The sequence below is a fragment of the Aquarana catesbeiana genome, linkage group LG02 (assembly GCF_042186555.1).
Source record: "Aquarana catesbeiana isolate 2022-GZ linkage group LG02, ASM4218655v1, whole genome shotgun sequence".
NCBI classification, from domain to species: Eukaryota; Metazoa; Chordata; class Amphibia; order Anura; family Ranidae; genus Aquarana; species Aquarana catesbeiana.
The window spans coordinates 753,816,488-753,833,192 of NC_133325.1; the positions used below are offsets into that span (position 1 = coordinate 753,816,488).

At 45.9% G+C, this 16,705-nt stretch overlaps 1 protein-coding gene across 1 annotated transcript in view; it reads right to left on the reverse strand.

The window, feature by feature from the left end:
- The window catches only part of CRYZL1 (crystallin zeta like 1), a 61,647-nt gene that overhangs the window by 11,449 nt on the left and 33,493 nt on the right, over positions 1-16,705 (reverse strand). Inside the window, exons 8-10 of the mRNA XM_073617161.1 lie at positions 8,545-8,656; positions 6,069-6,089; positions 1,152-1,250 (exon numbers count right to left, since the gene is read on the reverse strand). Of these exons, the coding sequence (XP_073473262.1) occupies positions 1,152-1,250; positions 6,069-6,089; positions 8,545-8,656 (232 nt within the window). The remainder of the gene's footprint in view (positions 1-1,151; positions 1,251-6,068; positions 6,090-8,544; positions 8,657-16,705) is intronic.

Consider the following 16,705-nt stretch of genomic DNA (forward strand, 5'->3'; position numbering starts at 1 on the left):
TAAAAGTAATGCCATGGCAAATCTGCCACTGGGATCATTTTTATCAGAAAGCCGGCCGCCTAAGGGAAAAAAAATTATACTGGGGTTATGGCATCTAGCTGCAGCCATAACCCCGGTATTTAATGATGTATATTCCCAGTTAGGCAGTCGGCAAGTGGCTAGTCAGCTCTCTTTTTTAACTTACAAAATTACTCTAAGACCCCTTTCACACTGAGACGTTTTTCATTCGCTTTTGGGCTAAAAATAGTGCCTGTAAAGTGCCTGAAAAATGGATCCCCTGCAGTTTCAGTGTGAAAGCCGGAGGGCTTTCACACTGAGGCGCTGCGCTGGCAGGACATTAAAAAAACTCCTGTAAGCCGCATCTTTGGAGCGGTGAAGGAGCGGTGTATACACCGCTCCTGCCCATTGAACTGAATGGGCACCACTGCTGAACTGCCGGCAAAGCGCAGCTGCAACGGCGCTTTGTGGGTCATTTTAACCTTTTTTCGGCAACTAGCGGGGGTTAAAAGCATCCCGCTAGCGGCTGAAAACCCCCACAAAAACGGTGGTAAAGCGCCGCTAAAAATAGTGTCGCTTTACCGCCGACACCCCAGTGTGAAAGGGCTCTTAGGCCTCATGTACACTGCTGCTGGTAAACGGACGTTTAGGAGCAGTTGGGCATTTTTTTTCAACTGCTCCTGAACTCTCCTCTATGTTATCTTATCAGTACATGTACACGGGGTCATTTATAGTCGTTTCTAGGCAGTTGAGTTTAGAGGCTTTTTTTGGAATGCAAAAAAATGGGTTGAGAAGCTGAGTTTAGAGGCATTTCAAGCGCTAAACGCGGCAACTTGTGTTTAGCCGTGTTTCATTTTTGGCTATTTTGAAAACAAATTTAAAAAAAATTTTTTTTTTTTTTTTTATTATTGTTTTTTTTTTTTAAATGCTTATAAAACGCAAATGTGGCAAAACGCAGCTAAACGCAGCATGTAAACACAGCGAAACGGACATTTTAAACGTGGGTTACTATCTGTCAACTTAAATCGTTCAGGAGAGGTTGTAAAAAACGTCCTGTCTACATCTGCCTACACGCAATAAATAAGTATTCACATGCAATTTTGAGTAAAATTTAAAAAAAAAAAAATTACTTTACTTTATAGTCTAAAACCAACCTCCAGCATCAAGAACAATGTTGACTCCCAGGCCTCCTGTCTCTTCTAAACATTTCTCTGCCAGGTCAATATTACTTTTAGATAAATCTATAACACGAGCTGGGGGCAAAGACAAAAAGGATGAAGTTACAGGAATTCTACATTTTCATAAAATATAAATTATAATATTACTACAATAACTTGTATCTGTTTGTAGCTCTGCTTTTGTGGACATACAAAGGTTTGCAGAAAATGTAGGGAGATTATCAGGCTTTGTAGGTGTTTAATAGGGGGATGAACATGCACTCCTGATTTTGGAAATTGTCTGATATTGTACGACAGGCACCATTTATTCATTCTCCTGCAGAGGAAAGATTTAAACAGACTGCATATTGTAAGGCCTCATGCACATAGGATGTTAAAATAACGTTATGAAAACGCCAGTATCTTTGCAGTGATTCTTTTCAGCTTTTTTCAACGTTTTTGCAATGGCGTTTTTGAGCGTTAGCGTTTTTTAGTGGGTTTTTTTTTCAAAGTTTCTTTTTTTTTTTCAATGGATCAAAAACGTTAAAAAACGTTGGTGAATGACGTTTTTGAGCGTTTTTGAGCGTTAGAGCGTTTTTACAGCTGAAAAACGTCTCTCAGAACCCACTGGTCCTGGTTTTTTTTTACAGCTTAAAAACGCCTATGCCATTTGCAGCTCAAAAACGCCTAGGTGGGCATGAAGCCATAGACTAACATAGACAGGCCTTTTTAAGCTGCAAAAAACGCTCAAAAAAGCGGCTGTAAAAACGTCCGTGTGCATGAGGCCTTAGGGTCAGAAGGCTACTTAAAGAGCAAACCAATTAAGACATAGGCTCAGGAGACATGGAAGCACCAATATATCATTGTAAACGATGAGTTGCAGGAGCTATCATGGGAAAGCCAACCCTACAATTATTATTATACAGGATTTACATAGCGTCAACAGTTTACGTAGTGCTTTACAATATAAAAAGGAGACAATAAAGTTATAATACAATAAAACACAAGAGGATTAAGAGGGCCCTGCTCAGAAGAGCTTACAATCTAATAGGGTGGGTCAGATAGTACAAAAGGTTGTAACTGTGGGGAATGAGCTGATGGAAGTGGTAAAAGATTAGTTGGAGACGTGATAGGCTTTCCTGAAGAGTTGAGTTTTCAGGGATCGCCTGAAGGTAGCAAGAGTAGGAGATAGCCGGACAGGTTGAGGTAGCGAGTCCCAGAGGATGGGAGAGGCTCTGGAGAAATCCTGGAGATGAGCATGGGAGGAGGAAAAGAGAGCTTGAGAGTAGGTGGTCTTGAGAAGAGTGGAGAGGACGATCTGGGTGATATTTGGAGAAAAGATTGGTGATGAAGCTCGGGGCAGAGTTGTGAATGGCTTTGTATGTTGTGGTTAGTATTTTGAATTTAATTCGCTGGGTGATTGGGAGCCAGTGTAGGGATTGGAGGAGAGGGGTGGCAGACACTGAGTGGTTGGTAAGGTGGATGAGTCTGGCAGCAACATTCATGATAGACTGAAGAGGGGATAGCCTATGGAGAGGAAGGCCAATGAGAAGAAGTTGCAATAGTCAAGGCGAGAGATAACAAGGGAGTGAATGAGAAGCTTGGTGGTTTCAATTGTTAAAAAGGGGCGAATTTTAGAGATGTTACGGAGGTGAATTCTACAAACTTTTGACGATTGGATTTGAGGCTGAAATGACAAGATAGAGTCTAGGATTACACCTAGTACCCTGGTGTGAGGGGAGGGACTGATGGTTGCATTGTTAAGCACAATGTCTTGTTTGACTTGCTATTGAATAGCACAAGGCTAGGAAAAAAAAAAAAAAATCAAAAAAAGCAACAGCAAGAACAAAAGGGATGTTGGTTATCTTATGGTAGTTATGCACAGCCGGATCCAGATCTTGAATGGGCCAAGTGGGGCATTCTTTTTGGTCAGGTTTTTTTTTTTTTTTTTTTTTTTAGGAAGCAGGGCCCGGAGAAGGGGTGGGCAAGAGGGACAGCTGCTCTGGACACTGTGATGTCATGATGCGAGGTGGGAGGGCGCCGTGAGAGGATGCTAGGAGTGGTAAATTAAGAGGATCTGTGTTGGGGGGGGGGGGTTGTGCTAGAAGAGGTGATATGGGGCGGCACAGTGGTGTAGTGGGTAGCACTTTCACCTAGCAGCAAAAAGGGTCGCTGGTTCGAATCCAGACCACAACACCATCTGCCTGGAATTTGCATGTTCTCCCTGTGCCTGCGTGGGTTTCCTCCAGGTACTCCGGTTTCCTCCCCATTCTAAACACATGCTGGTAGGTTAATCCTGAAACCTGTCTGAATTGGCCCTAGTATATGAATGTGAGTTAGGGACCTTAGATTGTAAGCTCCTTGAGGGTAGGGACTGAAGTGAATGTACAATGTATATGTAAAGCACTGCGTAAATTGACGGCACCTAAAATAAATATGGTCGGGGGGGGGGGGATTGTGCTAGTAGAGATGGTGGAATGAAATGGGGGGGGGGGTATTTGTGCTAGAAGGGGAAATTCAGGAGGGTTAGAGAGGGGAGATTTTAGGGGTAGAGGATTTGTGCTAGGAGGGGTGATTCTTTTTGTGTGTGTGTGTGTGTGGGGGGAGCAAAGATTTGTACTGGTAGGGTGATATAAGCAGGGGGTAGATTTGTACTGGAAGGAGGAGGGGGAGTTTATGCTAAGGGAGTAATCATGCAGATTAGTGATCAGTTTTGAGCACGTGGGGGATTTTCGCTGACACTTTCAATGCTCATGCAACTTTGGGGGGTTCACAATTTGTCACTTTTTGCCCTGGGCTCTAGATGACCTTGTCCCAGCACTGTTAGGAAGAGCTCACTACTACTCACCAAGATTTTCTAACATGTTGGAAAATCTCTGTGCAAATGGGCCTAATCCTTGCTTTAGCAAGGGAGGAAAGCGTTAAGCAAATATGTACTACCTATTCACCTCATTTCAAGGACAGACAGATGTCCCAATACGGTCAAGTGTAGCATTTTTATGGCACTGATGGTTGATAAAAAAAAAAAAAAAGCATTGTAAAATAAATCTGGAAATCAAAAATGAGCATCCGCGTGGTTTTGCTGCTAATTCTTCATGGTTCTAAATATGCACGGTGTTGGTTCTCCAGGTGGCTTGCAGCACCAGGCTCCCAGAACAAAGCGGACATATTCATGAGAGTCAGCTGGGAGGCAAGCCTTGGGATGGTCGGACTGTGCCTTCATTTTTGACTGACCTGGCAGATGTATGACCAACACCATTAAAACCAGGTTTTGTCCATATTACTTTATATGAACATACATCTGTTAAATTATTAAATCATTTGACAAAAGTTTACCCATTGCCTAATGCCCTGTACACAGGATCGGACATTCCGACAACAAAATCCATGGATTTTTTCCGACGGATGTTGGCTCAAACTTGTCTTGCATACACACGGTCGCACAAAGTTGTCGGAAAATCCGATTGTTCTGAGCGCAGTGACGTAAAACACATATGTCGGGACTATAAACGGGGCAGTAACCAATTGCTTTCGTAATTTATTCTCTTAGTTTAATTCTAAGCATGCGTGGCACTTTGTGCGCCGGATTTGTGTACACACGATCGGAATTTAACCGATCTGATTTTGTTGTCAGAAAATGTTATATCCTGCTCTCAAACTTTGTGTGTCGGAAATTCCGACGGAAAAAGTCCGATGGAGCCCACACACGATCGGAATTTCCGACAACACAATCCGATCGCACTTTTTCCGTCTGAAAATCCGACTGTGTGTACAGGGCATAGGAGTACCCTGAGGGTTGTCTAAAACTCGAAGGCCACCAGCAAGACCTGGTGCAAATGCCACTTATAGGCCTAATGCAGTACGTTAGCAACGTATATTGCTCATAAAACAACCCCAATCTGACCGCACTAACCATTATGAAATCAAAATTTTGTATAAAAAAAATTCTCTTGGCATATACTATATACAGAGGGTCATTAATGTACTGCAGCTGCTGGCTATTAACAATAGGACACGTACATGTCCTGGAGTCCAGTGATGTCGGCACCGCAGCTGATGTTTCCATCAGCTGTTGGGTGCTGCCGCCGCCATTGCGGGTAAGGGTAACCGGCAGTGTAGCCTTACAGGTTCACGCTGGGAACTCTACTGTGCATGCGCGAGGCCCCGCTCCTCTCTCCTACTGGCCCGGCGACAGGGAGAGGAGGAGGGAGATCCGCGGTGATGTCATGGACCGCGGCCCGGACTCCCGGAAGTGGGAACAGGTATCATGCCCTCCCCCTCCCCCCCCAAAAAGGTTCCAATTGTGGCACCGGAGGGGGAGAGGAGAGAAATGAGCAGAAGTTCCACTTTTGGGTGGAACTCCGCTTTAAAGCGGGGGTTCACCCACACCGCCAAAAAAAAAAAATATTAAAAGCCAGCAGCTACAAATACTGCAGCTGCTGACTTTTAATACATGCCCACTCACCTGTCCCAGGGTCCAGTGATGTCGGCAGGGGACGCCGAGAACCCGCTCGGTTCTCGGCAGCTGCCGCCGCCATCCTAGGTGAGGGAATCAGGAAGGGAAGCGTTGCGGCTTCACTTCCCGGTTCCCTACTGCGCATGCGCGAGTCGCGCTGCGCGTCCCTAGTGGTCCCCGCTCTCTCCTGGGAGCTGCGTGTTCTCAGCAGACAGCGCGGTGGGGACGGGAAGAGGCGTAGACTCCCATGGGAGTCTATGCCGGAAGTGGGTGCAAATACCTGTCTTAGACAGGTATCTGCACCCCCCTCCCCCCTGAAAGGTGCCAAATGTGACACCGGAGGGGGGGAGGGTTGCGAAAAGCGGAAGTTCCATTTTTGTGTGGAACTCCGCTTTAAGTTACACATATCGACTTATCGACTCATTTATGAAGAATCAGTAAAATAAAGAAAGACTTACCTACTGCGGGCTGTCGCACCCCTAAGAAAAGAAGCACGAATAGGAAAAAAAAAAAAAAAGAGTTAAACAAATAATTCCAGTTTATATCAGTGCTGCAATTGTACATTTATTAAACTGAACTCTGGAATTAGCAATTATTGTATTCTTCCTGCAATCTTGGTGTGCTTTGTGTATTCTTGGTGTGCTTTGTCTATTTCTTCCAGATCTGTGCAGTCATCCAGTGTGAGACTTTCCCTCTGTGTCGGAGCTTCCTGTAAGAAAGACCGCTCACTGCTACTCTCTCTCCTTGTGCTGGGTGACCGGTCTTGTCTCCGCCCCCTTCTGTCGTTTTCTGCAAGCAGCCTAAAGTGAATGGAGCTGCTGACCCCACCCCACAGCCCTGCACAATGATAATGTCATGGATATTTTTACAAGGTAATATCTGGGTTTGCAAAGGCAATTGGTGCACACATAGTGGATTTATATCTTTTTTCGTTATATAGGAACATATTTAAATAAGAGTTTTTTTGTCCAGAATTAAATTTCATCTAAAGCCAAAATATTTTTTAAAGATGTGGATAGGGTGAAGAGGGATCAAAATTTAAGTCAGGTCCCTTTTACTGTTTTGTGTTCCTGTTCGGGAGATTTAACACGTCTATTTGTCCGGGTCACCATTGTCATTGAGAGTAGTTGCCACCAGAACAGGATTAAAAAGGGAAATCTTTGAATTGGGGACACAGGCTCTGGAGACATCTGTCCAAGAGAGAATTTCTCTCATTTTGAAGAGTTTTCTTTAGATATGTGCAGAACGAAAAAATTTGTTTCGTTTCAATATTTACATAGATTTGTTTAGCTAAAGTCCTTTAATTTGTTTTTCGGAATTCGTTTCACTTAATCGAATCTAATCAAATTTTTAAAATTCAAATCAAATTGCAATCGAATTGAATTCCATTCAAAACCAAATCTATTTTATTCGAAATTTGAATTATGGAAGATGGTTATATTCTATTCCATTGTTTTTTCGATTCTATTTTTTAATTTACTATTCTATTCTTTTCTATTTTCGGAAAAAATGGTTATATTCTAATCTATTATTATATTTTCTATTCTATTCAAATTTATTCTATTCAAAATTTGAATTTCAGAAGATGGTTATATTCTATTCTATTTTTTTATCTATTCTGTTCTATTCCTTTATTTTCTATTTTATTCTGTTCTTTTATTTTCTATTCTATTTTGTTTTGGTCTACATTTTCACTAGTGCGACTTGTCATGCGACTTTGGACACAGCTACTTAATGCAGCTTTTGATGCGACTTTGATACAGAGAGTGTAAAGTTGCAGCAAAGCTGCATTTAAAGTCGCATTCTAAATTGCACGACTTTAGGGACACAATAATGGAAACCTAGACTTACTCTATTCTTTCTTTTCTATTTTTTTCTATGCTTTTATTTTGTATTCTGTTCTGTTTCACTCTATTCTACTCTTATATTTTCTATTATATTCTATCATAATATTTTCTATTCTATTCCTTTATTTTCCATTCTATTTTATTCTTTTTGGAAATACAAATTTGATTAGAAAAGTATTCAAATTCGTTTTGAAAACATCTCAAATTCGAATTTCATCCGAAATTTTGATTCATTATTTTGGATTCATTGAAAATTTGTTATTGTAATTGGGAAATTCTGATACATCCGAATTACAGAATAACGAAAAATTTGTCCGAATTCCAATTCAGAACGAAACGAACTGCACATGTCTAGTTTTCTACTCACTTCCTGTTGTGGCTATTGGACAGGAAGTAAAGGTAAATCTCCCCAATGAGACACAGACGACACCGGCAGGGGTTATAACCCTCTCATACTCTATTCAAAAAGAAAAAAAAAAAAAACGTTTTTGCTTTAAAGGGGTTGTAAAGGTATTTATTATTTTTTTTTAAATAACAAACATTTTATACTTCCCTCCACTGTGCAGCTCGTTTTGCACAGAGTGAGCGGCTGTCTCATCTCCTCCCCGCAAGAACTAAACACCTTCATGCGAGCTCCCTCCCTCCCGTGATACAGCCGGCGGCTATAGCCGCTGACTGTATCACTAGGCCCCGCCCCCGGCGCGCCGCGTCATTGGATGTGATTGACAGCAGCGCGAGCCAATGGCTGCGCTGCTTTCAATCTATCTACTCTAGCCAATCAACGGCCAGGCTGAGCGGCGAAGAGGAAATCGGGGGGCGAGCGCAGAAGGTGAACGGGCTCAGGTAAGTAAAATGGCGGGGCCGGTATTGGTATTGTCAGATGTTTTTTCACCTTAATGCATAGGATGCATTAAGGTGAAAAAACGTGAACCTTTACAACCCCTTTAATTATATACTGTAAAGAATTAATAACCAATTTTACATGTTGGAACTACTAATCTTCAGATCCATTTGAGAATGACCATTTTAGAAATGAGGTGTTCATTACTACCCATGAACTGTGTGATGTGCGTTTCATAGATCTCACCTACACCTGGTCTGAGCTTATCCAGGTACTGCTTGTCCTCCTCACTGTTGGCCGTTGCGATCACCGTGGCTCCGCTGTGATGGGAGAGCTGAATGGCCAGCGTGCCAATGGGCTATGAGAAAGAGCAAGAAGTTCATTACAGTATCTTTGGTCCTTCCCAACTCTGCTATACAAAATGGGCTAAACGTGCACTGCTGCCGACCAGCTGCAGTAATGGGACTGTATACACATACTATTTATCTGTCAATCTGCAGTAGATGACCAATGTGTAAAATCAAGGATGTTACCAGATATTAAAGCAGAACTAAACCCTCCTATCTTTTTCAGCCAAGGAAGCCTCCTTCTTAGTTTCTGTTGGAACTGCAAGTTCCATGGTGCTGCACATGTGGTCAGTTATGACACCAAGCCATTTCATAGGCTGACAGTTTGGTTGATAGCACAAGCATATGTTACAGTTAGCATTCCCTGTGGGGCGAAACACGTCAGGACGGGACCCAGCAGTGATGTCATCACGCTGGCTTGGTCCAGCGCCGTTATCTGTACTTCATATGCATCTTGCTTCTGCTCCTATGAGTATATGACATATACACTATACTACCAAAAGTATTGGGATGCCTGCCTTTACACGCACATTAAGTTTAATGGCATCCCAGTCTTAGTCCGTAGGGTTCAGTACTGAGTTGGCCCACCCTTTGCAGCTATAACAGCTTCAACTCTTCTGGGAAGGCTGTCCACAAGGTTTAGGAGTGTGTCTATGGGAATGTTTCACCATTCTTCCAGAAGCGCATTTGTGGGGTCAGGCAGTGATGTAGGATGAGAAGGCGTGGCTCGCAGTCTCCGCTCTAATTCATCCCAAAGGTGTTTTAATTGGGTTTAAGTCAGGACTCAGGGCACAAAGCAAGGTCCATTAATACATGGATGAGCGAGTTTGGGGTGGAGGAACTTGATTGGCCTGCACAGAGTTCTGACCTCAACCCGATAGAACACCTCTGGGATAAATTAGATAGATTAGATAAATTCTCGTCCAACATCAGTGCCTGACCTCACAAATGCGCTTCTGGAAGAATGGTCAAACATTCCCATAGACACACTCCTAAACCTTGTGGACAGCCTTCCCAGAAGAGTTGAAGCTGTTATAGCTGCAAAGGGTGGGCCAACTCAATATTGAACCCTACGGACTAAGACTGGGATGCCATTAAAATTCATGTGCGTGTAAAGGCAGGTGTCCCAATACTTTTGGTAATATAGTGTATTTTAATAAAACGGTTTTAATGTACTACACTATGGGGTCTCCTCTCCTTCCTCTTGCCGGAGATCAATCTGTATATTGCTGGAGGATCGTTAGAGAGTCTATTATCCTCCATGCTGGGAGTAACCTTGAGCCATTACATTGGACAATTGTATTTCAAGCTTGGTCAGACCTCTAATGCGGGGTCCTGGGCTCTGGTAAGGGAGTTGTGATGGTGTTGGTATTACAGTGGCTGGTGAAGGAGACTAACCCTGGATTTCACAAGTGGATATATTTGATTGATCTCACTATTGGGCTTTTATGAGGACTCTTCAAATTTTTGATAGAATTGTGGTTTGCATGCTTTATATAAACATAACGCAACGCATGATGGGTATATACTCACCAGCCACTTTATTAGGTACACCTGTTCAATTCCTTGGTAAAAGAAATTGCTAATCAGCCAATCACATGGCAGCAACTCAATGCATTTAGGCATCTAGATGTGGTGAAGACGACTTGCTGAAGTTCAAACCGAGCATCAGAATGTGGAAGAAAGGGGATTTAAGTGACTTTGAACATGGCCTGGTTGTTAGTGCCAGACAGGTCTGAGCATTTAAAAAATTGCTGATCTGCTGGTATTTTCACACACAACCGCCGCTCGGGTTTACGGAGAATAGTGGGAAAAAGACCAAATATCCAGTGAGCGGCAGTTGTGTGGACAAAAATGCCTTGTTGATGTCAGAGGTCAGAGGAGAATGGGCAGACTGGTTCGAGATGATAGAAAGGCAACTCAAATAACCACTCAACCACACCACATCAGGTGCCACTCCTGTCAGCTAAGAACAGGAAACTGAGGCTACATTTCGCACAGGCTCATCAAATTTGGACAATAGAAAATTGTAAAAACGTTCACTGGTCTGATGAGTCTTGATTTCAGCTGCGACATAAAGATGGTGGGGTCAGAATTTGGCATAAACATGAAAGCATGGATCCATCCTGCCTTGTATCACCGGCTCAGGCTGGTGGTGGTGTAATGGTGTGGGGGATATTTTCTTGGCACAATTTGGGCCCCTTAGTACCAATTGGGCATTGTTTAAACACCACGGCCTACCTTAATATTGTTGCTGGGGGGCGTGGTCCGGACATGGCCGAGTGAGGACGCGTTTACACAGAGCTCCCGGCTTCTCCTATCCCATCTTGGCTATCTTCGCTCTTTTTTCAGAAAATGCTCTCAGCTAAGAAGCGTACATATAGAAGGAACAAAAAGAAACCAAGCCTGGCACCTGGGACGCCCGCACTAGCAGACTTACAGAGACTCTTTGGCAGATCTCTCCCCGGCTCGCCAGACCTTAAAATGGCGGACCCCTATGCCTCCGGCTCGCAGACCCCAGACCTCATGGCGTCCTCGGCCTTCCTGGCGGGACCCTGCAGCCCAATGCTCCACTCCAGCCCCCCCTTCCTATCAGAAGCGAACCGGGAGGAGACCCCCCGCCAGCCCTTCATGATGGGAGCGGATGCCGAGCTGAAGGCTCTCCTCCGCGCATTACCGACCAGAGCGGACATCGAGGCCCTCGTTGGGAAGGTCGAGGCGGCACACAGGAAAGAGCTGAATGCAGAGAAGCAGGAGGTTCACTCTCTCTCCTCGCGGCTCTCTTCAGGCGAAACCTCCCTAGCGGCCCTGGAACAGAGAGTGACCTCTCTAGAATCGAGCCAAACAGACCACAACACCTCGGCGATAGAGTTACAGCTCAGAATGGAGGAAATGGAGGATAGGAGCCGTAGGAACAATCTGCGGCTCCGAGGCCTCCCAGAAGCTACGGGGCAAGCAGATCTCCAAGCCACAGTGACGGACATCTTCCGTAGGGTGGCGGGAGACCGCCTACCGGAGCAGGTCGAAATCGATCGCGTCCACAGGGCCCTGGGCCCCAGATCATCGGATCCGACCAGACCCAGAGACGTGATCTGCCGCCTACATCACTACACCCACAAGGAGATCATTGCACGTGGAGCCTGGGAAGCGGGAGATTTGGAATTCGATGGCGCGCACGTGAAACTACTTCCTGACATCTCTAGATCAACACTCATCCGTCGAGCCATTCTAAAGCCTCTGCTGGATCTGGCCCGACGCTGCAACGCCACTTACCGTTGGGGCTTCCCGCTGTCTGTCACCTTCATCAAGGAACAGAGATCCTTTCTCCTACGCTCCCCTGAATCCCTGCCTGCTGTGTTTGACTTCTTAGGCACAGATCCGATCGAGATCCCCAACTGGCTGGACTACCTACCTAGAGCACCCGGTCGGCCTACTACAATGAGACACCAGGCACCAAGACCGCAGAGAATACAGAGAAGTGGACGTCGCCCTCGATCTCTCTCCCAGGGGAGCCAGCGGGAAGCGTGAGTACACTCTTGCTTGTCACCTCTCCCCCACACCGCAGGAACGGTTACTTCTAGGCTTCACGGATGTTCTTAGGTGACCCCATCTTGCCATGGCCCCTGTTGTCATCCCCCCTTGAGAGACCCTCACAGACACCTTGCGCTTAGCCCCCATCCCATCAGGAACCAGGCCCTGATTAAGCTTTCTCCCCTTAACCCCCCGCACCACAGACCCCTCAGGCTCTGGCACGAACTCAAGATCCATCTCAGGGGCCGGAACGGGCTGATTGTGCTTGTCTCGACCCTCAGCCTTGGAGATACTTTTACCCATTCATCAGCCACGGTGGTCCCCCTGCATCTCCTCATTCCCCAAGGGGTGCATGATACCCTCCAGTACCACAGATACGGAACTGTCTGCAGCTGATGAACACAACTCTCCCTGGAAGAACTTGCCCGAAATACAGTTGCACTAGAGAATGACTCAACCGGACTAGCTCAGAACTTCCTTCCTTTGGGTCTACCCTGAACCGTGGCTTGTGAGCCAGTCGTGAGTTAACCTCTGCCCCACACTCACTAGCCTTTCTCTCCCTATGTTATGAGTTTAAAAACCTTTTTTCCTGTTGGTTATAGCTGTGTTTGGGGGGAGAGGAGGTCTTGTGGGGACTCATCAGTCTAAACGTATGTCTAGCATACACTAAGTGGGGGGTACACTCGAGGGGATATTTGAACTACTGGGGGAGATGCTTGACTGTGGGGGGGTGGGGGGATCACTTGGGCTACGTTATACTAAGGTACTCTGGAGGGGATGCCTCTCCTCCCCCCGCCGGTGTTCACAATCTCCAGTGAGACAGTCCAGACCTGCCGCTAGGTGCGTAGATTGGAGACTGGTTGAGGGAAGTCTGCTTCCGGCGGATCACCGACAAACCACAGAGAGTGGCCGCGGTGGAGGGGAGGAGACCCGTCTCTATCGTTTTTAGGAGTTGAGCCCTAGAGTTAGCCGGGGCATTTATCTTTTCCTCATTTGTTTTCCTTGTTTGATTATATTTTATAACTGTTTAATAGTGCTTCTGCAATGGACCAGGATGGGAGGGAGTCCCGGGACCTCACCCACGGGCAATATCCATCCACACCCCACGTAGGCCTTTGCATACACCTAGTTCTTTAGGGTGTTATGCATCATAAGTAAGCATTGTCTTACTGACTTAGACTTGCTAGGTGAGACGGCAACAGTGTGAGTAGTTGCTGCTCTTACACCTTCTACTTCTTCCCCCTCTCCTTCTATTCCCCCACCTTCTCCTCCTTCCCTTTATTATTTTTCCCCATAACTTTTGCTAATCTTTTCCCCCCACTCCCCAGGAGGACATGGCGGGGGATACCATTAAGGTGACATCCCTCAACGCTAAGGGGCTCAACACCCCGGAAAAAAGGCGCATGCTACTGCATGATCTTAAAAAATCATGTACAGACATTGCATTTGTGCAGGAGACCCATTTTAAAATGAATAAATCTCCTGCACTCCAGAATAGAACCTTCCCATATGCCTACCACTCCACGCACTGCGGCGCCAAATCGAGAGGTGCTTCGATCCTGGTCTCCCATAGGTTGCCTTGGCGTTTCCAGGAAATGCTGGCAGATCCAGAGGGTTGCTTCTTGTTCCTAAAGGGACAGATAGGGGAAGCCCAATTTACGCTGGCCACCCTGTATGCCCCCAATGAGCAACAGGCGACCTTTATCAGAAGCACAATTAGGAGGCTTATGGAGTACAGAGAAGGACAACTAATCCTGGGAGGTGATTTTAATGCACCACTAGACCCCTCGGTGGACACGTCCTCGGGCACCTCCTCCCTGTCACAGTCACACCGAAAATGCATTAGACAAGCCATGCATAACGCCCATCTACTTGATATCTGGAGGCTCCAGCACTCTGGAGAGAGGGACTATACCTTCTTTTCCCCCCCTCATAAGGTATACTCCAGAATAGACCTCTTCCTGGTGCCACATGACCAGTTACATCTGGTGGTTGCTTCCACAATTGGTCAGATCACATGGTCGGACCACGCGCCAATCCACCTCACGTACAACCTTACTGAGAGACCTTCACCTAGGTCTCTCTTCTGGCGACTAAATGAGAGCCTGTTGCAGATTCCGGAGGTGCTGGGAGACGTGTCCAATGCCATAGATGCATACTTTCAGGAAAATGATACCCAGGGTTGTGACCCTGGCATTTTATGGGAGGCTCACAAATGTGTATTGAGAGGCATACTTATTAAACACGGAGCCGCCATTAAAAAGAAGAGAAATCTACAGCTTACCGGGTTGCTCTCTGATCTGGCTATTATAGAATCCCAACATAAACAGCAGCCCTCCCAGAACCTGGAGACGAAGCTGGGGAATATACGAGCTCAAATTAATGATTTACTCCTTTATAAAGCAAAGGCTGCCTTGCAGTTCTGCCGCAAGCTGTCTTATGAGTCGGGAGAGAAATGTGGTAAGCTGTTAGCTAGATCGGTAAAGGAAACTAAAGCAGCCTCATACATCCCACAGATAACATTACCTGACGGCACAAAGGCCACCATCCCGAAACAAATTGCAAAGGGTTTCGAAACCTTCTACAATCTACCCACCCCCCCCCACTAGCTTAGTGGACATTGATAAATATGTATCGTCAGCCCAAATCCCCAAACTGCCGGTAGAAACTAAGACCCTGCTAGATGAACCAATCACACTGGAAGAGTTACAAACCGCAGTAAAATCCATGAAAATAGGTAAAGCACCAGGGCCGGATGGTTACACAATCCAGTACTATAAGACTTTTCTCACGACTTTAGGCCCAAGACTTGTGACATTCTTTAACACACTAGGGGTAAAATCCGCATTCCCAACTGAAACTCTCAAAGCTCATATCTCCTTAATCCACAAGGAGGGGAAAGACCCATGCTCATGTGGTAGCTACCGTCCCATCTCCCTTTTGAACGTCGACCTTAAAATATTTTCCAAAATCATAGCGAATAGGCTAGCAGCTCATCTCAACTCCCTGATCCATCTGGATCAAGTGGGGTTTATCCCATCCAGAGAAGCTAGGGATAATACCATTAAAGTCCTCAACCTTGTCCATACAGCAAAATCTAAGAAAATCCCCAGCATCTTTGTTAGTATAGATGCGGAGAAGGCCTTCGACAGGGTGCACTGGAACTACATGTTTTCGGTCCTCCGTCATGTCGGTCTGGGAGACAGAATGCTGAAATGGATTGGCAGCATTTACTCGACCCCATCAGCACAAGTAAAGGCCAATGTTATACTGTCTAACCCTTTCCCCATCAGAAATGGCACAAGACAGGGGTGCCCTTTGTCCCCCCTACTCTTTGCCCTCTCCCTGGAACCCTTCCTCTGTAAAATTAGGTCACACCCAGACATAGCAGGTCTCCAAGTGGGCAATACGAACTGCAAAATCTCAGCGTACGCTGATGATCTTCTGTTCTCCCTAACGAACCCTAGAATCTCACTCCCCAATCTAATGCGCGAATTCAAAATATATGGAGAGATCTCGAACCTAAAAATAAACTTTTCTAAGTCTGAGGCAATGGGAGTGTCGGTCCCCCATAACATCCTAATGGAGCTTCAATCGAACTTTAAATTTAAGTGGACCCCATCAGCTCTTAAATACTTGGGCACGCTTATCCCCCCCGACGTGACACAGACGTTTGACCTAAACTTCCCCCCATTACTGACAAAGACCCGGACTCTACTAGACAGATGGCACACAGGCTTTCACTCCTGGTTCGGGAGATGCAACCTACTCAAAATGAGTATCCTACCAAAATTCTTATACCTGATCCAAGCCTTACCGATCCACATCCCACCCTCCTTCTTCAGGCAGACCCACACACTCTTCACCAGATTCATTTGGGCACACAAAAGACCGCGTTTACGCCGCTCACAACTGATTCTACCCAAACACTGTGGAGGACTGGCAATGCCTGATATTCGTCGATACTATATGGCCTCGCACCTAGGACGCATCCTCGATTGGAGGAGAAATGGTGCCTCCAAACTGTGGGTACAACTGGAGCAATCACAGTCGGCGGTGCCTCTGGGAGGGGCACTGTGGTGTGTTGGCGACCTTCCAAGTTCTCTAAAAACCCACCCCCTTATAGGTACCACTCTGAGAAATAGCCACCAGGCAGTTGTACATGCAACTCTCACTTCCACGACATCGCCCCTTCTCCCCATCTTGGGCAACCCCAAATTCGAGCCGGGCATGCAAGCGGCGGAATTCATGCCTCTCAGAGAAAACGGCAAAGACTGTGCAATTAAGTTTCTTTGCGAAGGGAAGTGGCCAACCTTAGAGGATCTAGGTAACCCGGCAGGCCCGTACCGCCTAACTTTCTGGAAAGCCCTACAATTACACCACTTCCTCCACTCACTCCCAGAACCACACAATTTCGCTCGAGAATTAACGCCATTTGAGGTACTCTGTGCTGAGGACTCTCCATTGGCCCACATCTTATCACAAATGTACATATTACTAAACACACCAAAGACGCAACCTCACTTGAC